The sequence below is a fragment of the Lottia gigantea genome, assembly GCF_000327385.1.
Source record: "Lottia gigantea unplaced genomic scaffold LOTGIsca_9, whole genome shotgun sequence".
Taxonomy (NCBI): Eukaryota; Metazoa; Mollusca; class Gastropoda; family Lottiidae; genus Lottia; species Lottia gigantea.
In genome coordinates this window covers 4020152-4039453 of record NW_008710950.1, presented here as the reverse complement: position 1 = coordinate 4039453, position 19302 = coordinate 4020152, and the positions used below count along the sequence as shown (strand labels likewise).

Genomic DNA, 19302 nt, shown 5'->3' with positions numbered 1-19302 from the left:
CAAAATCCATAGTAGATTAGATCCCCTTTCATTAACTCCCTGAAACAATCGCTTTGCATTTCTGAATTACTCGTTCTCTTGTAAATCTCCAGGATTTGAAAAGTAATCTCTCAATCGAGGTAGTTCTCGACCAGTTTCTACCAATTCTGTGTGCAGCTCTAAAGCAGTCAGTATGTAATTATCCCTCAATAACTTAGCAGCAATGGAGTCCCAAGATATATCCGGTGCTTCCTTCTTTTCCGATTGTGATTGTTGGTTGTCTTCTGTGGGTGTTTCAGTGCCTTCAAATTCATTTTCAATCAAATCTAAATAAAACGTAATCAATTAATCTATTACTGTTGAATAGTATTACTACAACTATTTTCATAGTGGTAAAATGGGAATTAGGGGCGATATTGTGAGCAGACACCAACCAGGATGAATTCCCTTACATCTATACTAAACGTTTGGTGACTGCTTACAAAATCCATAGTAGATTAGATCCCCTTTCATTAACTCCCTGAAACAATTATCGCTTTGCATTTCTGAATTACTTGTTTGTCTTGTAAATCTCTCCAGAAGTAGGTAATTTTCTATCAAATGGATGTATTCCAATCCCGAAATTCACAGTCCGTACTTGTGACCTAGCCCAGTGCTTCTATAACTAAGAGAACCTTAAACAAGAAGAAATAGCCGACCCGAAATTATACTGCTTTCATGGAATCAGATATTGTTCACTTGTCAAGGAGTCTCACCAGAAAGCTTATCAATTCAATGTCGAGATTAAATGTCAAAACAAGACACTGGATTAAAATGATTAGCCTAGCCGCGATGTTGATTATGATACCGGTAGCTTAATGGATTAATATCATGATTAATAATAATTTACTTTGATTGTCTGTCAGATTTGGCAGTCAAGTCTGACTAAAGTTTTTATAGTACAGTTTAATCAGCCATGATATTGAAATGAAGTTAATTGGTGGTTCGGCGTTGAGATAGAAACAACTTTCAGTTTGATAATTTCTCTACACCTATCCATAGAACCACTAATCTAAATAAATAGTATATAGATCGTTGTATAGAACTGGTTGGGTACGTTTTGTGTCCAAAATTAGGTAACGCGAGAAAAACGCGGGAATGCATGAAAGACAAAATGGCGCAGTCAAAAGTGAATGACTACTTCGTCGCCAGAAAGAACTCGAAAGGTACACAACAATCCAAACGAAGAAGGATAGAAGCAAACCAAACTGACGATGACATATCAGTGGTCAAACGGAGCCTTAGGTCATCAAGTGCAACCATCTCGACTGTTAATAATGACTCTGAAACGATTACTAAATCTGTACCGGAAGTTGTTTTAAAATGTAAACAAAAAACTAAACAAACGACAACAGTAAGAAAAAGAGGTCGACCGGCGAAAACAGTTGTTCCAGATGATCAACAACTAATAACTATAGCTTTTTCGCCAAAGGAAAGTCCAATCCTTCCAGAATCTGTGCCCACTCTTTCAAAATTAACACCAACCTTGATAAATTCTCAACAAGAAGTGGCTGAAAATACACCAACTAAGAAATTGGTGGAAGAGGAGTCTATAATTGTAAGCCAACCACGTCGCAGAAAAGAAAAAATCATAGATGATTCTCAGTCAACACCTGAATCAATTCCAGAGCCTAAATCTAAAGTGAAGAGTGCAACAAGTGTTCGAAAACAATTGCAGTTGTCATCGGAAGAAAAGGTGACCTTGGATTTTGTTTTTAAGGCAGTTTATCAGTTTCAACTAAATTTATTTTGTGTATTAACTTATATATAAGTTTTTGTACCCGGTAAATTAACAATAGTGCAAATGTCATTTTGATATTTTGAACAGATTAAGCTTACCAAGATGATTATTAGTTGTATAGATTTTCAAGTGAATGATTCAAGAATCACAACTGTATGATGGAACTGACCAATCAGTGACAAAGTCTTTCAAATCACGCATAGACATAGAGGCTCAGATTTGATTGGGAGGATAAGGATATCTCATTGATTATTTCCCATTATAATTCCTGTCAATTGCTGTTGTCTTGCATCATCTCTTTGAGTGCAACTGTTCCTCTGCCTATGATCAACAGAAGGCAGCACAGGATCATTTCATTTTAAATAGTTTATTTCATTCCTTACAAAATTTTCAATTTAAGGCTATTCTAGAAAATGAAAAGTCAGAAATTAATGGTTTGCTTCAGAATGAATTGTTACCAAAAATATCTCCACTACCAGCAACACCAAAATCTGCCACACTTCAGCAATCGAAGGGTCCAGAGTTACCATCATCACCTAAGGTAAAAGCAGCCATAGAAAAATGTAAAGTACTTCAACAAACTTCAACTAGACAGAAACCATCCTTGGAAGAGGTAAAATTAGTTTATTAGTTTTGAGGTCAAAGGAAAACCAGTCTATCCTACCATTGACGATAAATAGTAATATTTCACGTAGGTAGTGTTATGTTCTTTTATTTTCTCCCCATAGAAAATGCAGCCAGAAAATCTTAAAAAGCAACTAAAGAAATGTGGCAAACTGGAAGAGTTAAAGGCACATCTGCTACAAATGAATAAGACCATACAGAAAACAAAAAAGACACCAAAATTAAAGACTTTTTCTGAAGTGAAAATACCATCACCCTTAAAAACAGAAACAGCAAGGTAATAGTTTTGTCTGCAGTGGTTTTACATTACTTGAGTCTTAAAGTGATTTATTTGCTTGAGGACAGTAAATGGCCATAGTCTAATGATTCTTTTCACAAGAAACTGCCTTGAATTATATCAGAATAAAGTAACCTCCACCCTTCTTTATTTTACCAGCAATAGTACTTATTCTTAAATCAATATTTAAGTCTACCCATAGATCGAGAGGTTGAGTGACATTTTCCAAGTCTGCTAGGAAAAAAATCAAGACTGAAATATGAGGGTTTGCAGCTGTTGCGGATTCCTTTAGTAGAAAGACATTTTATTCATAGTAATATCATAATTATTTCAGCATCAGCACAACTAAAGAAATAAAAGTTCCGGCCTATGAAAAATATCATTCATTAGCTTCTCCACCTGCACCTACTCTTAATTTACCTTTAAAATATAAAAGATTGGCTGAAATTTTCCGATCAATGGATACTGTAGTTAGTATGATGCACAATAGATATGAAATTATTACATTTTCTAAACTAAAGAATGCTGTACAAGTTATGACCAAAAAGTAAGTGTTTTCTGTTACAGTACCATTTCTGTATTATATCATTTGATTCACTAAATCATATTGATTAATATATAACATGCAAAAGATTAAGACCGTGATTTTTTTTTTATTTCATTAGCAATCTTTTGATGATGAGATTAACTGTCGAACAGATAAAAGAAGGCTCTTAAATGTCCATCTGGTTTTTTCTCGTCCTTTAAAATATGTAAATTATAAGTTTTTTATTTCCAGAAATTTTGAGACGAATCATGTTGGTCAAGTTAAAACTGTCCACCCTGCAGCCTATCATTTTAAACAAGAGACATGTTTACCAATGTTTGGTAGTAAAACAAGTGGTTATCAGTTAACTATTGAAGCTAATCTAACAGATGATACAGCAGTACAGAAAAAAAACAAGATCAAATCAGAAAGAGTCAACTTCTCAGCTACACATTTATTAAATAGAAGAAATGTATTCCACACTGAATTGATAAACAGAGTAAAATATCATCACAAGGTAACCTTGTCTATTTTTAACAGATAATTCTGTAAGGGTGTATTTGAGGGTTTTTCTTTCGTTTCTCTTAAAGGATCCTTGATGGAATACATTACCCCAGATTTTCCATGCAATTGTTTTTTTTTTGTCAGGAATTATTGCTTGACTGATGCAGGACATGTGTGAACCATTTTGATTTATAATTGTGTGTAATTTAGCTATATTCAATCTTAAATTGCTAAATATTTTTTTGTGTTTTAGAAATTTTTAAAGAGTCTAGAAAAACCATTAGATATACCAGATGATAAAATAACCAGATGGCATCCAGCATTTATGTTAGATAATGTACCTGATATAGAAGTTAGTGATTTACCTCAACCTCCAGTAGTCAATAAATATCATACAGCTAAAGATGTTCTTAATGAACGGAAAGGAAAATTGACAGCTAAGGTAGGGATTTTATGTTAATATTTTTAGATTCAACTTACAACAGAATCTTGATTGAATTTAGCTCTGCAAAAGTGGTTATGGTAAGAAAACCTATTCAAGCTAAAAGTGAATATGACTTCAATTTCCTTGCTGAAAACAACAAACAAAACTAAAATACTATACATACCACTGTGAAGAAAATTATTGTGCAATTGGAAAAATTCACTTAAATGTTATTACAAATATGTCATGGTTATCTATTTTCTTAATATATAGAGAATTATATTTTATGATGTGTTTAGGTTGAAGAAGCTTTAGAAAAAGTAGCATTAGAACATAATGATAAAGTGAAAGTAAAAAGTGAAGAAAAACCAACAACAGTTCCAGATAATGCTGCCTATAGAGGAATCCCACCCTCACTGCTGGAAAAGGTCAGTTTACAGTTTTTTTAAATAAGTCACCGTAATTATCATGGTCAAGAGCTGTGAAAAATGAATTTGCTGCACTGGTTTTCAATTTTCTTTTTTGTTAGAGTACCAGGATAATAACATAAAAAGCTCTTTCTTCACCTTTAACTTGTGGATGGAAAAATAATTTTACTAAGTGAAAAATATATTGTATTATAGATCAGAGCTAAAGAAGCCAAGAAATTAGAATTAGCTATGACCAGAGATCCAGAAGAAGAAAAAAAGATATATATGATGGAAAGATTACCTGATATGATTCGTATTATTAGAACGTATCCTTTTATAGTTTGATGTTCAATATGTTAGTTTAAGGAGTTAATTCTTTCTTGATAAAAGTAACCAATATCGATGGACTTTCAATAAATATTGTGCAGTTAATTATCAAGCAGTCCTAGTTCAAATCCATAATTTTTACCTTAACCATTGAATTAGATTATTTGTAACAGAAAAGAAGCCAGCTCTACCAGAGAAACTAGTAATTAAGAAATTAGGTGATAGTACAAAATCAAATATAGCTATATGTAAGAGAATTTTTCATCCATAATACTAATAGATTGATTTAGATTGAGTGTTCAACCTGAAACTACCTTGAATCAAACCTAGTAATCTTTTTGTTTAGCTTTTTATCTTTCAAACTCTCTCTTTTATTGTGTCCACCTCAGACAGTCAGGGTTTGTATGAATATTGAGTCCTTTTACTTAAAAATCTTTTTAATTTTGCTGTTTTCATCTCCTCATATTTCTTTTTGGATTAATTGGTCTTTCTAATAAATAATTCATGTTCGAAGATTGTGTTTTGAAGAACTTGGGAATTCAGAGAACTTGATATTGATTGAAAATGCATAATAGTATTCTTGCCGCAATTTCGTATTAATTGAAAATGACAGCTATTTTTGAGAAAAACTGAACCATGAAATCTTCTAATTTCAGCTGATGTTCCTAAACATTTAAAATTATTAGAGGAGATCCTTCCAGAATGGATGACAGTTGTAGATATCAAGAAAGGAAAATATATCAAAATAGACCGCAATATAGATATACATATTTTATCTACCAAAATAAACAATATGGTAAAAGCTAAAAAATGAGTTAACATTGATACTTTTAATATTATTTGTTTGTACTGTTTCTATTAGATCTGTGTGCAATTTGAAGTTTTTTAATTTCGAGGATTTTCATATTCAGTGTCAAATTTTTATTCAGTCATATTTTTAATCATGCACTCTAAAACCCAAAGTTGAATATTTTAAAAATAATCATGGAATACATTAATGGTTGACTGCTCAATGCATGGAATTAATATTTTGCATAAAATTTCATGTATCCTTCATGTCTTTTTCAAATATCTGTATATTTTTATATGCATCAAATGATCATTCAGGTCTTCATTCTGTTACTTCGATTCCTTTTTTGAAAATATAAAATGTTTGACAATAAAATCATTCATCCAATCAATAGGACTTATATAAAAAAATTTGTCCCTGGAGGGAGCAGAGGTTAACATATGATTCTGTCACATAGATTACATGGTTTGATATAGAAAAAGTGTATCTGGGACAAAAAAAAATATGTATCGAACACATAAAGAATTTCACAGCGGAAGCGTACAAGACATGAGATTGGTGCTATTTGAAACTGATCTGATCGGTAGAGCGGAAATTAGGTCATGTTAACAAATGCTTTTCCGTTGCCCATTTAAAGAGATAAGAACATATTCTTTCCAACTAAGGTTTGATTTTCTCTCGGCTTCAATTCTGTACCGTACATATTAATCAAAATATGTAATGGCACGCTGCTTTGAGAACACACCTCACCACTGATTTCATTTTAACCCATGTTCATAAGATACCTGGTTAAACCAAGTCAGTGGGTCCATTATTTGGAGCAAATATATTGAACGTATGAATAGGTATGAGCTGACTCCAGTAGAGGCATCAGAATGTTTCTCACCTTGAGCGATAAGAGTATCCACCTACAGTCATTTTTATACGCCCACTCAAGTTCGAAATTCGTAATTATCGGATGAATGGTTTCTGAGTTATTGCCCTTGACTTTAAAAAAACGTGTCAAATTTGGCTTGTAGGCAAGATAGAGACTACAGTTTTTATCTGATCTTGATGAAACTTGGTATGCATGTATCTATTGATGAGATCTCAGTCAAGTTCGAACTTGGTAATAATCATATCAAATATCATAATAATAACTGTTTCAGAGTTATTGCCCTTGACTTAGTAAAAAAGCGTTAAATTTGCCTTGTATGCATGATAAAGGCTAAGATTTTTATTTGATCTTGATGAAACTTAGTATGCATGTATATATTGATAAGATCTCCGTCAAGTTTGAATTTGGTCATAATCGGATGATTGGTTTCAGAGTTATTGCCCTTGACTTAGTAAAAACACTTCAAATTTTGCAGTTTTTATCTGATCTCAATGAAACTTGGTATGCATGTATATATAGATGAGATCTCAAGTTCAAAAATGATAATAATTGGATGAATGGTTTTGGAGTTATGGCCCTTGAATTAATTCAGAAATTAATGGAGTTTTACGTCCTACTCTTCTGCACCTTGAAGACGGGCAACGCCATGCAGGGTGCCATGAAGGAAATTTTGCCAGGACAGCGGCACTAGCCTGCTCTTTTTCGATTTCCAACTGTTGAGTGATCTGTAACGTGCACAGCCTGTAGCACATGGGGCCTCGATTTATTGTCCCATCCGAACGACTAGACGTTTTTTCCATGTCAGCCCCTCTTACTTGCATCACCGACGGTGGGGAAACCGGGTTGAAAAATCCAAAGGTATTATCTCGACCTATGCCGGGCTTGAACCCTGGACCTTCAGGTTAGCGAGCAAGCGTCTAACTCACTGAGCCACCGCGGCTCCCTTGAATTAATTCAGTGTGTCTAATTTGGCTTGTAGGCCTGATAGAGACTACATTTTTTTTTTTCGTTTTATGATGAAGTTGGTATGAGACCTGAGTAAAGCTTGAAATTAGTAACAATCGGATGATTGGTTTCACATATTAAACCACTAAAGACTTTATCATTTCTGACAGCTGGTAGTAGGTGTATGTTACCTTTTTTTTTGTATAATGAATAATAAAGAAGAAATCTCTCAAAATTATTGACACGCTTTTTTAATATTTCAAAATACACGATTTGTTCCATGATAATATATGCAAAATGATTGACAATGTAACATAATTAATATGATAAAAACAAATGACTATCATATTGCAGTATAAAGTAAAATAATTTGGTGTGTTTGACACTGATCCTAATGAATAACTTTTAAGAGTTCACAACAACAGCACTTAATTTAATAAACAAGTAATCATCTGATGCTGCCAACACATGTTATGGATACAGATTTTTATTCAACTACATGTAGTTAAATAAAGAGATGTTATTTATTATTAAAAAACTTGAGGACAATGAATTCAGTAAGTGTATACATAAACCAGAGCCAGAAATAAAAGAGGGTTGGGGTAATGCAATTAATCAAGTATCCTGAAAGAGATGATGCAAAGAAAAAAATTAAAAACCCCTGTACTACAGTATGAAGACTCAACTTTAGAAAAAAAATTGAAAACACCTGTACTACAGACTCAACTCACATCTAATTGACAAAAGCTAATGCTTTTAGCTGATGCTAACATGTGTTTCGGATACACAATCCTCATCAAGACAGCTAGTTTTCCTTTCTAGGAAATCTAAAACTTCAAAAGACTAAAACTATTAGTATTTAAAAATTAAATATAATTACTTAATTCATGGAATACTTGTATAAAACATTCTGAACCTGCAGACATAGACATAACACTTAAAAAATCTGTTGTTACTTCCAACAGTCAATAATATCGCCTTTATATTTTTCATACTCTTGTACCATTCCTTCTTTACTGAGATTTCCATTCATTATCTAAAAATATTTATATAATTTGAGACTGTTTTGTAACAGTCTGAACCTAATAAGTCACTGAGATCTGATTACTTTCAGTACAAAGGAGATATATGCTATGCATTGTGGGATCGTAAGGAAGATAAACAAACTGATATCACTCTACTGAAAAGCAGTAAATAAGCTTAATATTGACACATTTAAAATTTCCTCTATTCAAATTTAACTAATATCCATAATGTTTTGTTATCTAGAAATTCTAGCTGTGAGTTGTTATATATAAAGATAATGTAATAACTTACCACTACTTGTGGGCAAGGGAATAATTTGTTTATCAGCCACTCTTCGTGTAAATTATGAAGCATTTGTAAATATTCCTAAAAGGCAACAAAAAAGACATTACAGAACAAAAAAGATGAGCAAGTTTTTCCTAATTGCAATTGTTGAAGAAGTTACAAATTCGTTACAAAAGGCAGTTTTTAAAAAAAAAAAAAAAACATCCCTCTGACAACAATTAGGAAATTTTGTAAAACAAAATCTTTCTTGAAAAATTGAAAAAAAATGAAAATAATCAAAGATTTCACCAATACATGTGTTTCATCAGAATCAGAAAGCTAGAAGAGGAAATGTACAAAAATGGGTTTTCTTACAACATATGTCTTCACACACAGATGTGGGTGTATAAAAATAGAGAAATGAAATCTATTTATCTTACTAAGGGTATACTGGATTCTTCTGATCTACATCTTTCTTTTATTCTTTCATAAACAGTTTCTGGTTTCGTTTGTAAATACACTGAAAAACAGGCAAATAAAATCCAATTTGAAGATGTATATTGATGTCTGTTGCAAAACAAGAACATGTATCACAATATAACAAGTACTTCAGTTCCAGTTCAGAGATCATTATGCTTTACATGCTTAGACAACTGCATAAACTTCAACATTAAGCTTTACCTATTATATCAACATTCAGATCTCGTGTTCTAACTAAGAAATCAAACCATTCAGTCAAAACAATGTATTCAATTTCAGGCATTTTACCACTAAAAAGAAAAATTCAAAAATAATTTAACACTAAGCCTTGATGAGTTGTTATCTATTTCATACACAATTGATATCAATATGGGATTACATAGGTTTAATCCATTTTTTCTTATATGTTAATATTATTTACTTACCAGAAGTATATGACTTAACTGGGGAATATGTACTATCAATTAAACCAAAGTGAGAGCCTAATACATTACAAATTTTACTTATAATAACAAACCATATTGATCAACCTACATACCCTTTATAGAGATTTTCAACAAAACAATATTTAGCACTATAAATAGATCTTTCCATCATTTTTATTCTTTTCTCCTGCAAGTTAGAAAGAAAGGGTGAAGCATATGCTTGAAACTTTCATGTATATTAACAAAATAATCTGGAATATTTTTCAATTAAACTATATAGTAAATATCAAACGTATATTGAGATGTTTCGTTTTATGATATTTCTGTAAGTTTACTGCACTAGCCAAACCATAATTTTCAGGATGAAAATATAATTTGAAAATCTTGCTGAGGGAATCCAAGAAAGTTATGTCACCTGTGGTTGAGTGTGGATCTCTAACATTGTCAACTGTACATAAGTTTGAAATGTTAAACCCCATCTACTTGGATCTTCATACATTAATTCCTGAAAATATCGAGAAAGTGACGAAAATTAAATTTAAAGCTTTAAATACTGATTGAAAGATATGCAAAGTTACACATATATCATTTATAAATATATCTGGTATGATATATAAATATATCTGGTATGATATATAAATATATCTGGTATGGTATATAAATATATCTGGTATGATATATAAATATATCTTGTATGATATATAAATATATCTGGTACATATATCTGGTATGATATATAAATATATCTGGTATGGTATATAAATAAATATGGTATTGTATATAAATATATCTGGTATATATATCTGGTATGATATATAAATATATCTGGTATGGTATATAAATATATCTGGTGTTAAGAGTGACGAAGTTCCTAAAAACTTCTATGTAAAGCACTGGCCAAGGTCACAAATAAAGAGATAAATGTTCAATACAAGATAAGGTGAAGTTAGCATAGTTAGTATTAAGTTAAAAAAACAACCACAGTAATCTACAATAAACAAAAGTCTATAATATGAAAGTTTTCTTGTTACCAGTTCTAAAAGAAAAGAGTATGAATAGGTTCTGAAAAGATAAACATCTATATATAAGGATTAGAATATATTATACTTAATGAGCTAGAAAATAGAGAGGGGGGTCAAGTATTATTGGATTCAATGGGATCGAGTCTACCACGGACCAGAAAATTACTAAGGTTTTTATTGTGCTTATAGGCAATTACAAGTCGTTTGGTATATACATTCGGAAATCTGTTCTGTTATTCACTGTAATACTGTTTGACGATGGATGAGGTTTTGGCAGCTGTATGATTAAAGGTGGCAACAAATGGAATCATTTGATTATCAAGCTGGATGTTAAGTCCATTTGGAGCCACTGTTATGATATATGAATATATCTGGTATGGTATATAAATAAGATATATGACTTGGTATCCAAAAATAAGATTTGTAACTGTATTATTTATAAGATCTTACCAGAGCATTTAAACCTTTTATATTTCTCCATTTATCAACAGGTTCTTTTGTTACCTGAAATAATGATTTCAACAACTTGTATAAACATAAATCAAATAATTAATTTCCAATTGATCCAGTTGAAAATCAGGACAGTGACTCAGATCATTAAAAAATTATCCAATGTTGGTTCGAGATCTAAATTACACCATTCTGTACCAAAGCTGGTCCAAATCTTGTTCATTTATGAATATATTATTATGTTGTATTTCAAACAACTTTTCTATCAGATACGACATTGCTTTTATTTACTATTTTCTTTTACCTCAATATTTGGTAACTTTGAGAAATATTCCAGTAATGTTGTTTTTCCACTACCAATATTTCCTTCCACACAAATCTATAATATATATCATCATTAACCTTTTGTAATCTTGAATATTTCAATATCATCCTTGTCAAGTTTCATTTGGTGCATGTTGTATTAGTGTATATTAGTCTCCTTACACCACATGCTTCAAACAATGAGTATTCCACATTCCATGATGACTACAACTACAAGTATGGATGTATATTATTTCTATTTATCTTAACAGTGTTCGGTCAACAGGGTGCGTATTATATTTGCAATTATGCCATAAATAGCAAAGTATGTCTACTATTAAAAAGAAGATTAGTAATTTTCATGAAATTGTCTTTAGTTTCATATAAATTAATAGATCTATAGTTTCTCTGAAATTTGATTTCTACCTTGATTTTTTTCTTGTCTTTGGTTGTCTCTGTTGTATAATCTCTTATTATTCCATTTCGTCCCGTCATTGCTAAAATGTGACAAATTATATTTGAAAATTAAATAAATATCATTGATGATTTAACTAGCTATTTAACTGATAATCCAGTTTAATTTCATTTTACATCTATTAATTATTTTACATATTAAATCATAAGATATATTACATAACATAATAATACAATGTGTATAGCAAAAGGCGTATTGGTGCATTTTTAGTGCTCTTTTTTCCCCACCTGACATCTGTTTTTTCAAGGAAATAATTACCTTTTCTATTCTGAGAACTGAACAAGAATCTATTTATAACATGTGTATTTTTCCTAAGTTCTGTCAATCGCTTCAAACCTTTCGAAAAGACGACACAATAACTCAAACAAAGCATGGCTATATAATATCAACATTACAACTGAAGTGATTCTATTTTTATTTCTTCCAATCAAACTTCTTCTTTGCTCCTAGGATTTCTATCATCCAGTCTCGTTTTGTCTATACACAGTTGCGTTATCCAGACCGGATAAAAGCTCTTAACTCAAAAAAATTGGAATAGAACGATCAACTTTTTCCAAGTGATCATTTTATTGTCCTGTGACAAATAGGTACATGCCTACGAAATAAATCAGCTTGAATGTTAGCCAAAAAATTTAGACCGGAGAATTTCATTATCTATTTTGAATGTTACTCAGTGAATAAACAATTATAGACAAGGCTTCCGTATATACATACATGGTTTTCTACTTTCAGTTTTTTGCTCCTGTTAACAGCCTACCTTTAGGGTCAAAGTCTATTTGGTTAAAACTGTAGTCGAAATAAGATTAGACATAGCTGCAAAATCTTCAGAAAGAAAGTGTTAAAAATTATAATGGCAAGTTGTGCAGGAAAACTGTTAGGAAAGGTGGCTATTGTTACTGCATCAACAGAGGGGTAATATTATTATTTTAGTACATGTATAAGTCATAGTCAAATACAGATCTGTCAGATTGTGCTAAAGTTTTACAATCATTTTCTTTTTATACAGTATTGGTTTTGCAATAGCAAGACGTTTAGGACAAGATGGAGCCAAGGTTATGATAAGTAGCAGAAAAGAAGATAATGTAAAACAGGCAGTTGAAAAACTGAAAAATGAAAAGTTGGAAGTTGAAGGAATGGTTTGTCATGTTGGTAAAACAAATGATAGATCTAATCTTGTGAAAAAGGTACTGGTATATATATCAAAATTTTAGAGCTTCCATACTCATGTTTCATGATCTGGTATAATGTGTCTTGTAGCTACACTTCAATGTTAGGTGTAACTAATATATTTAGTTTATTTCAAACTATAATTAAGTTTATACATCTTATTTATTTGACCTGATAAAACTACATGTATTTGTAACTTGTCATAAAATTATTGCCTCTCTCTCAATCTTGCAGACAATTGAAAGATTTGGTGCCATTGATATTTTGGTTTCCAATGCAGCAGTCAATCCTTACTTCGGACCTATGATGAATGTAAGTTGAAATATTTTTTGTATGAATTCATTATGTATAAGGTGCAGGTGCGTCATTTTGGGAGGTTGATTTGAATATAGATAGTCTTCAAAACTACTAATACTGTATGAAATAGCATAATTCCTTCAAATGGATCTCAAACAAGAAATTTAACTTTTTATTTATTTTGATCACAAGCTTATAGTCTTGTTGATATTGTCTCTGAAACCAAGACATCTTCTGTCGCAACTGTGCAGGATAATTGAGTCTAATGTGTACATGGCGTCATTAAAATATTTAAGTCTGTTAGATGGACGACACTTGTGAATACACTCAGATTTGAAGGCTCATATTTTTACGGGAAGCTGTGATCATTTAGCGAAACAATTCAGTTTTTTTGAGGCCAAGGTATGATTTACTTCTGTCCCTTTAAAAGTACTGTTTGACATAATTGATTTCACTTTGGAACAATCAGATCAATTTAAAATTGAGCAAGGTTGCTATTTTTTCAACTTTGTCCCTAAAACAAAGGTGACAATATAAGGCATTTTCAATCATGTCATTCAAAAATAAAATTATTGTATACACTTTAAATGATATTCTTTAATTGTAGATTAAAGAAGAACAATGGGACAAGGTAATAAAAAAATCTATGAATTAAAAGTCTCCTTTTGACATTAGTTTACCACAAGCAGTTAATTTTAATTCAAGTGAATTTTTAAGATAAAATCAATTCAGCTTAAATTTTCATTCTTCATATAAGATGATCCCTTTATATTACATGTTAGATTTTTGGAAACCACTTTAAAAGTATAGATCTAAAATTAGTCAATAATTCCTCTCATAATTTTGAGTTTTTTTTCTTATGGAAACACAATATATCAGCGAATCGAAAGTTCTAATCATAGCCTGCATTCGTATCTTTGCATGCTTGGCAATACTTAGTAATAACAAAAACGTACCATTATTACTTTAAAAAGATTTAAAATTCTTTATTATTTTCAGATATTTGATATCAATGTAAAAGCAGCATTTTTATTATGTCAAGAAGCGGTACCACATATTGCCAAAAGAGGGTAATAATAATTTTTCAAGTTAACTCGATTTAAGTTATGTCGATGAATTAACATTCACAATTATAACATCACAATTAAGTAACTTTATTAAATGTCAAACAGATGAATTCTATAATCTCTGTAAATGAAATGAAATGAATGGCGTTTTTTGTCCTACTTTAAAATTTCTGTAGACATCAAAAATACTTTATTTAATTTTTGAAAGCTTGAAGTCCAATTAGTTTAAGAAATAAAATTTTGATATGCTAATAAATTACTGTATGTTGATATTATATTCATTTGTATGATAATTGAAATGATTTATTTACAGGAGTGGATCAATTATATTAGTTAGCTCTGTAGCTGGTTATTCTCCACTATCTGTAAGTAGCTCTATATTATTCCAAGAATTTTTTTAGTAAACTCTGAAGTTTTATAGTTTTTGAAATATACAATTTAACAACTTAATTTGCAACATGACATAAAATGTTTTGCTGTTGGCCCTCTCTGTCATCATTTCTTGTGTGCAAAAAAGAGGCTGCTGTTTTCATCTGAAAGTTGTTGCAAACAAACAAATTTGAGTAATTAGTAATTATAACACACCCAAAAATTTTGTTTCTAGGTTACAGCTCTTGACTTGCTCTAATCCAGTATGGTTAAGATGTGTACTGATATTTAACTGCTAATATTGCGCTTGTTTATCTTGTATGCTATTTTTTCTTGCTGCTAAAAGGAATATTTGATCATTTAAAGATGGGTTTCCTTATTTTTTATTGTCAAATTAAGCAAACTGTTTGATTAATTGGTGTTTCTAATGAATTAGCATCTATTCTTTATCATATCATTATTTTCTTATATTGCATATTTAACCAATCATAAATGTCCATGTATGTACAGTCTGGATAAACAAAAAAATACTTTTTAACCTTTTTTGATCGGTCACTCATTGGAATTCTGCTAGTAATTCTCTTCTAATTTAGCTAATTATGAATTAATTATGGACATCTGAAACAAACTGGTATTTTTCCAAGTCATTAGAAAACCGTCACTTTCTATTCATCGATGTATTAGCATTTTGATTTTCATAAATGAAAATGAGGGAACCCATCTTTAATCTCTTTATTATGCATGATATTTTCTATTAGTTACTAGGTCCTTATGGTGTGAGTAAGACAGCTCTGTTGGGTTTAGCTAAAGCAATGGCACCTGAATTAGCACAGTCCAATATTCGAGTTAATGTATTAGCTCCTGGGATTATTAAAACTAATTTTAGTAAAGCAGTAAGTACATGTATATTGTTTTTGTAGGTTAAAAAGAAAGGTCTATTATTTTATAAAGGTGGACCTGAACCATCTGACATTTAAGACGTATTCCATCCTTCAGTTCATAATCCCTGTATAAAATTTTATTGTGGAAATATAATAAACAGGAGAGTTTCTCAGCTATTTTCTTACAAAGGATTCATGATAAGTGGAATATATATATTTTATTTTTTATAAATTTATTTGTAGATATGGACAAATGATAATGTTCATAATCAAGTAGTTAAACAAATACCTATGAACAGGTAATTATTTAAACAACAAAGGAAAACTTTCTTGAGGAATGGATTTACCTGTCATTTTATACAACTTTAGGTTGTAGACATCGATTGAACAGATCAAAAAATGACTAATTATCATCCTCATAAATACTCAAAGACCAATTTGTATTATAATTGGATGGAAAACGCGTCAAAATTTGTCAGTGAACACATCGGAGACTACAGTTTTTATCAAATATTAATGAAATATTTATCTAAAAAGCTATCTTGATATTATATTGGCAAATGTCACTTGCAATGTTTTGTTCCTTTTTAGAATGGGAGAACCTGAAGATTGTGCTGGAACAGTTTCTTTCTTAGCCTCAGATGATTCCAAATATATAACTGGTGAATCAATACTGGTTACTGGTGGAATGACAGCTAGGCTTTAATCAAAATCTCCTAAAACTAATTTACCAACTGCTAATAATTCATATATATAATTTAAGGATAATTATACAAAATTGAGAAATATCAAGAAAATTATATGTAAGTTATTAATGCCAAGTTGAAGAAAAAATATGGATGTTTTTTTGTTCCAGAAGAAAAACATTTGTTGAAATAATCATATTTGTTAATAAATAATGCAATTGTTCATTAATTTCTCATTTCCTTCATAAAATGTAAGGGCATTTTGTTGATTCAATCGATGCAGACTGGACAACATTGGTACCGGAGTGGCAACAAAGTATGGTACTGGGTGCCTAGACTGATATGCAAAACGATAATTTTTAGGCCAGTGCCCTCCCCTCAGGCCATCTAAAATCTGTTGGCAGTCACCGGACCCCCGTCCTTGGAGAGACACCTCATTTCTTACAAAGTAATCCCCCACTTTCTGGTTGACAAACTTAACAATACGTTATTGATCATCCCCCCTCCTCCGCTTCCCCAGACGCTCCATGGGAGGCTTGCGACTACGGCGCCACCACAGAATTAAGACTCGCAGTTGTGCCTCCAAAGAATGGTAGGTAGGTAGGTAGATGACAAAACGTTCGCTTCCAGCGGATGCTGATATCGCAAACTAGGTAGTTGCTGGTGGTCGTAGTAGTTGGTAGTTGGATTGGATCAAATTGGATGATTCGGTGTTGTTGGATTGGTTGTTGATTCTTCGTTAGATCTGTTCGGGTCGAATGACATGGCGGTGAAACTCGGCCTTGGATGGTGTGGCGTGAGTTACTCGGTCTCCTTCATTCTTCCAAACTCGTTCTGATCATGTTATTTCTTGTTGATTGGTAGTCGAATGGTAGTCGTTTATTTGGTTTGGTTTGGTTAGATTATCTGTTATCTGTTGGAAAATGTGCCTCCAAAGAATCAGTCTGTCTCTACATTGTCGCGTATGTATAGTTTTCATAGAATTGAGTAAAAAAAATTTCGACCCACGAAAAAAAATATAATCTGATAGTCCGCATGGAAATGTAGAGATATAATTGCCATTCGTTCGTCCACATCATTTGATACCATCCCAATTATTTCCAAGATAACTGCTCGTGGAAACCGGTACCTCGAAATGAGTTGGTTGTCATCGAGAGTTTCAAGATCGTTCGACCTGTCGCGAAAAACTCTCTCTCGTCGTAAATTACGGCGGTATGCATCTTGCAATAAAATCAATGCAGCCATTTGGGAATTAAAAGTTCGCAGACGACTTCTAACGAGTACCATACTGTGCACGTTATTTAACGCATAATTTTAATCGTAATTTAACGTTACGAATTTTAAGAAACACGTTTTAGACGGTAAATAACGTTACGATTTTTTTAACGTCTAATGTTATTTTACGTATTTCACAAAACGTTATTTAACGAAAGAATTTTCTAGAAATACATTTTTACGTTAAATAACGTTTTTCTTTATTTAACGTGCAAGATTAGTCGTACCAATTTTTGAGAAACGGGGTCCTGACTCGGGGAAACTTCTTAGGAAATCCCCTCGTGCGATTGACGTCCTATCTAGGCATATTTTGCTGGACTTGCTTTTGATAGCGGTTCGAAGTTAAGGGACACATTTCTCTACATTGTCGCGTATGTATAGTTTACATAGAATTGAGTAAAAAAAATTTCGACCCACGAAAAAAAATATAATCTCATTTAATACGAGAATAGTCCCACATGGAAATGTAGAGATATAATTGCCATTCGTTCGTCCACATTTCTTGTAGACACGATACAAGCTACAGTTTTTATCTGATGTTAATGAAACTTATCAATTATGCATGTAGGCCGCCTATAAATATTTATAAGATCTAGATCAAGTTCGAATTTAGTAGCCTAATGGTCCGATAAACGGTTTCGAAGTTATCCTTGACTTGGATAAAATGCGTCAAATTTGACTTGTAGGCTCAACAGAGGCTATATTCGATTTTTTTTTTTATCAGATCTAGGTATGCATGTTTATATTGATAAGATCTCGGTCAAGTTAGAATTTGGTAATAATTGGATGCACGTGTTAGGTGTTAATACACTTTGCTTGGTAGAATGCGTCAAATTTGACCTGTAGGATAGAGGCCAGTTTTTTTGTATCCGATCTTTATGAAACTTAGTGTTAGATGGTGTTGAGAACATAGGCTAGTCACGTAAATGCACTGGCCTAGGTCATAAAATCGTATGCATACGTATATATTGATGAAATCTTGGGCAAGTTTAATTGAATTTTGTTGTAATCGGATAAACGGTTTCGGAGTTATTGCACTTGACTTGGTAAAAATGTGTCAAATTTGGCTTAAAAGAAGCTACAGTTTTTGTCACATCTTCATGAAACTTGACATGCATGTATATATTAATAATATCCAGGAAAGTTCGAATGTGGTTAGGAGTTATTGCCTTTGACCTCCTATAGAATATCTTTAAGATTAATGGAAACTTCTTGTGATCATTTCTGACAGATGGTAGGAGTGGACGTATGTTACCTTATTGCCTGGCAAGCTATCTCTAGTTCTTTAAATGTCAGTTTTATCCTTGACTTATGAATAACGAAAAACATTTCAAAATGGTCTTTGAACGCAATTGAGGCTTCAGTGGGGGTGGAAAGGGTTTACCATTGAACCTTGGCTCCTCGTTTAGGGTAGGCCTACTAGTCGCGGTGGGGTAAGGGGCTCCCATTGGAAACATTTTCCAATCTAGGAAGGAGGGGAATACGTCCAACGCGATTTTGGCAGTGAAAGTATCCAAATATCATTTTTTGTCTTGAGGGGCAGATGTCATGTCTGGAGTCAGTGGAGAGTTCTTCTTACATGGTCAAAGGGGAAGAACTCGTATTTTCTTAGCGTGATTGGGAAAATAGCCTCGTTACAGCTTCGCGGGTGA

At 31.9% G+C, this 19302-nt stretch overlaps 2 protein-coding genes across 2 annotated transcripts; one reads left to right on the top strand and one right to left on the bottom strand.

Moving 5' to 3' along the window:
* Positions 1-8690: 8690 nt before the first annotated feature.
* On the bottom strand, positions 8691-11509 carry LOTGIDRAFT_109002 (hypothetical protein; the record flags this gene model as incomplete). The annotated part of the gene is made up of 7 exons (XM_009068426.1): positions 8691-8855; positions 9194-9273; positions 9435-9523; positions 9772-9845; positions 10074-10163; positions 11131-11184; positions 11435-11509. Coding segments are annotated over 7 exons (627 nt in total), but the record flags the coding sequence as incomplete, so codon positions are not given.
* A 932-nt stretch (positions 11510-12441) lies between these two features.
* On the top strand, positions 12442-16598 carry LOTGIDRAFT_211528 (hypothetical protein). Its single transcript, XM_009068425.1, has 10 exons — positions 12442-12495; positions 12641-12820; positions 12915-13092; positions 13310-13387; positions 13980-14003; positions 14372-14442; positions 14753-14804; positions 15567-15701; positions 15933-15988; positions 16281-16598. Exons 2-10 carry the CDS (start codon positions 12759-12761, stop codon positions 16393-16395), a joined length of 771 nt encoding a protein of 256 aa, XP_009066673.1. The 5' UTR covers positions 12442-12495; positions 12641-12758; the 3' UTR covers positions 16396-16598.
* Positions 16599-19302: the final 2704 nt, after the last annotated feature.

Bases quoted from the DNA above. Each gene is read 5' to 3' on its own strand.
- LOTGIDRAFT_211528 (XM_009068425.1), top strand. From the start codon at position 12,759: ATGGCAAGTTGTGCAGGAAAACTGTTAGGAAAGGTGGCTATTGTTACT. The intron at 13,388-13,979 runs GTAAGTTGAAAT...CTTTAATTGTAG, and splicing joins ACTTCGGACCTATGATGAAT to ATTAAAGAAGAACAATGGGA. The intron at 14,805-15,566 runs GTAAGTAGCTCT...ATTTTCTATTAG, and splicing joins CTGGTTATTCTCCACTATCT to TTACTAGGTCCTTATGGTGT.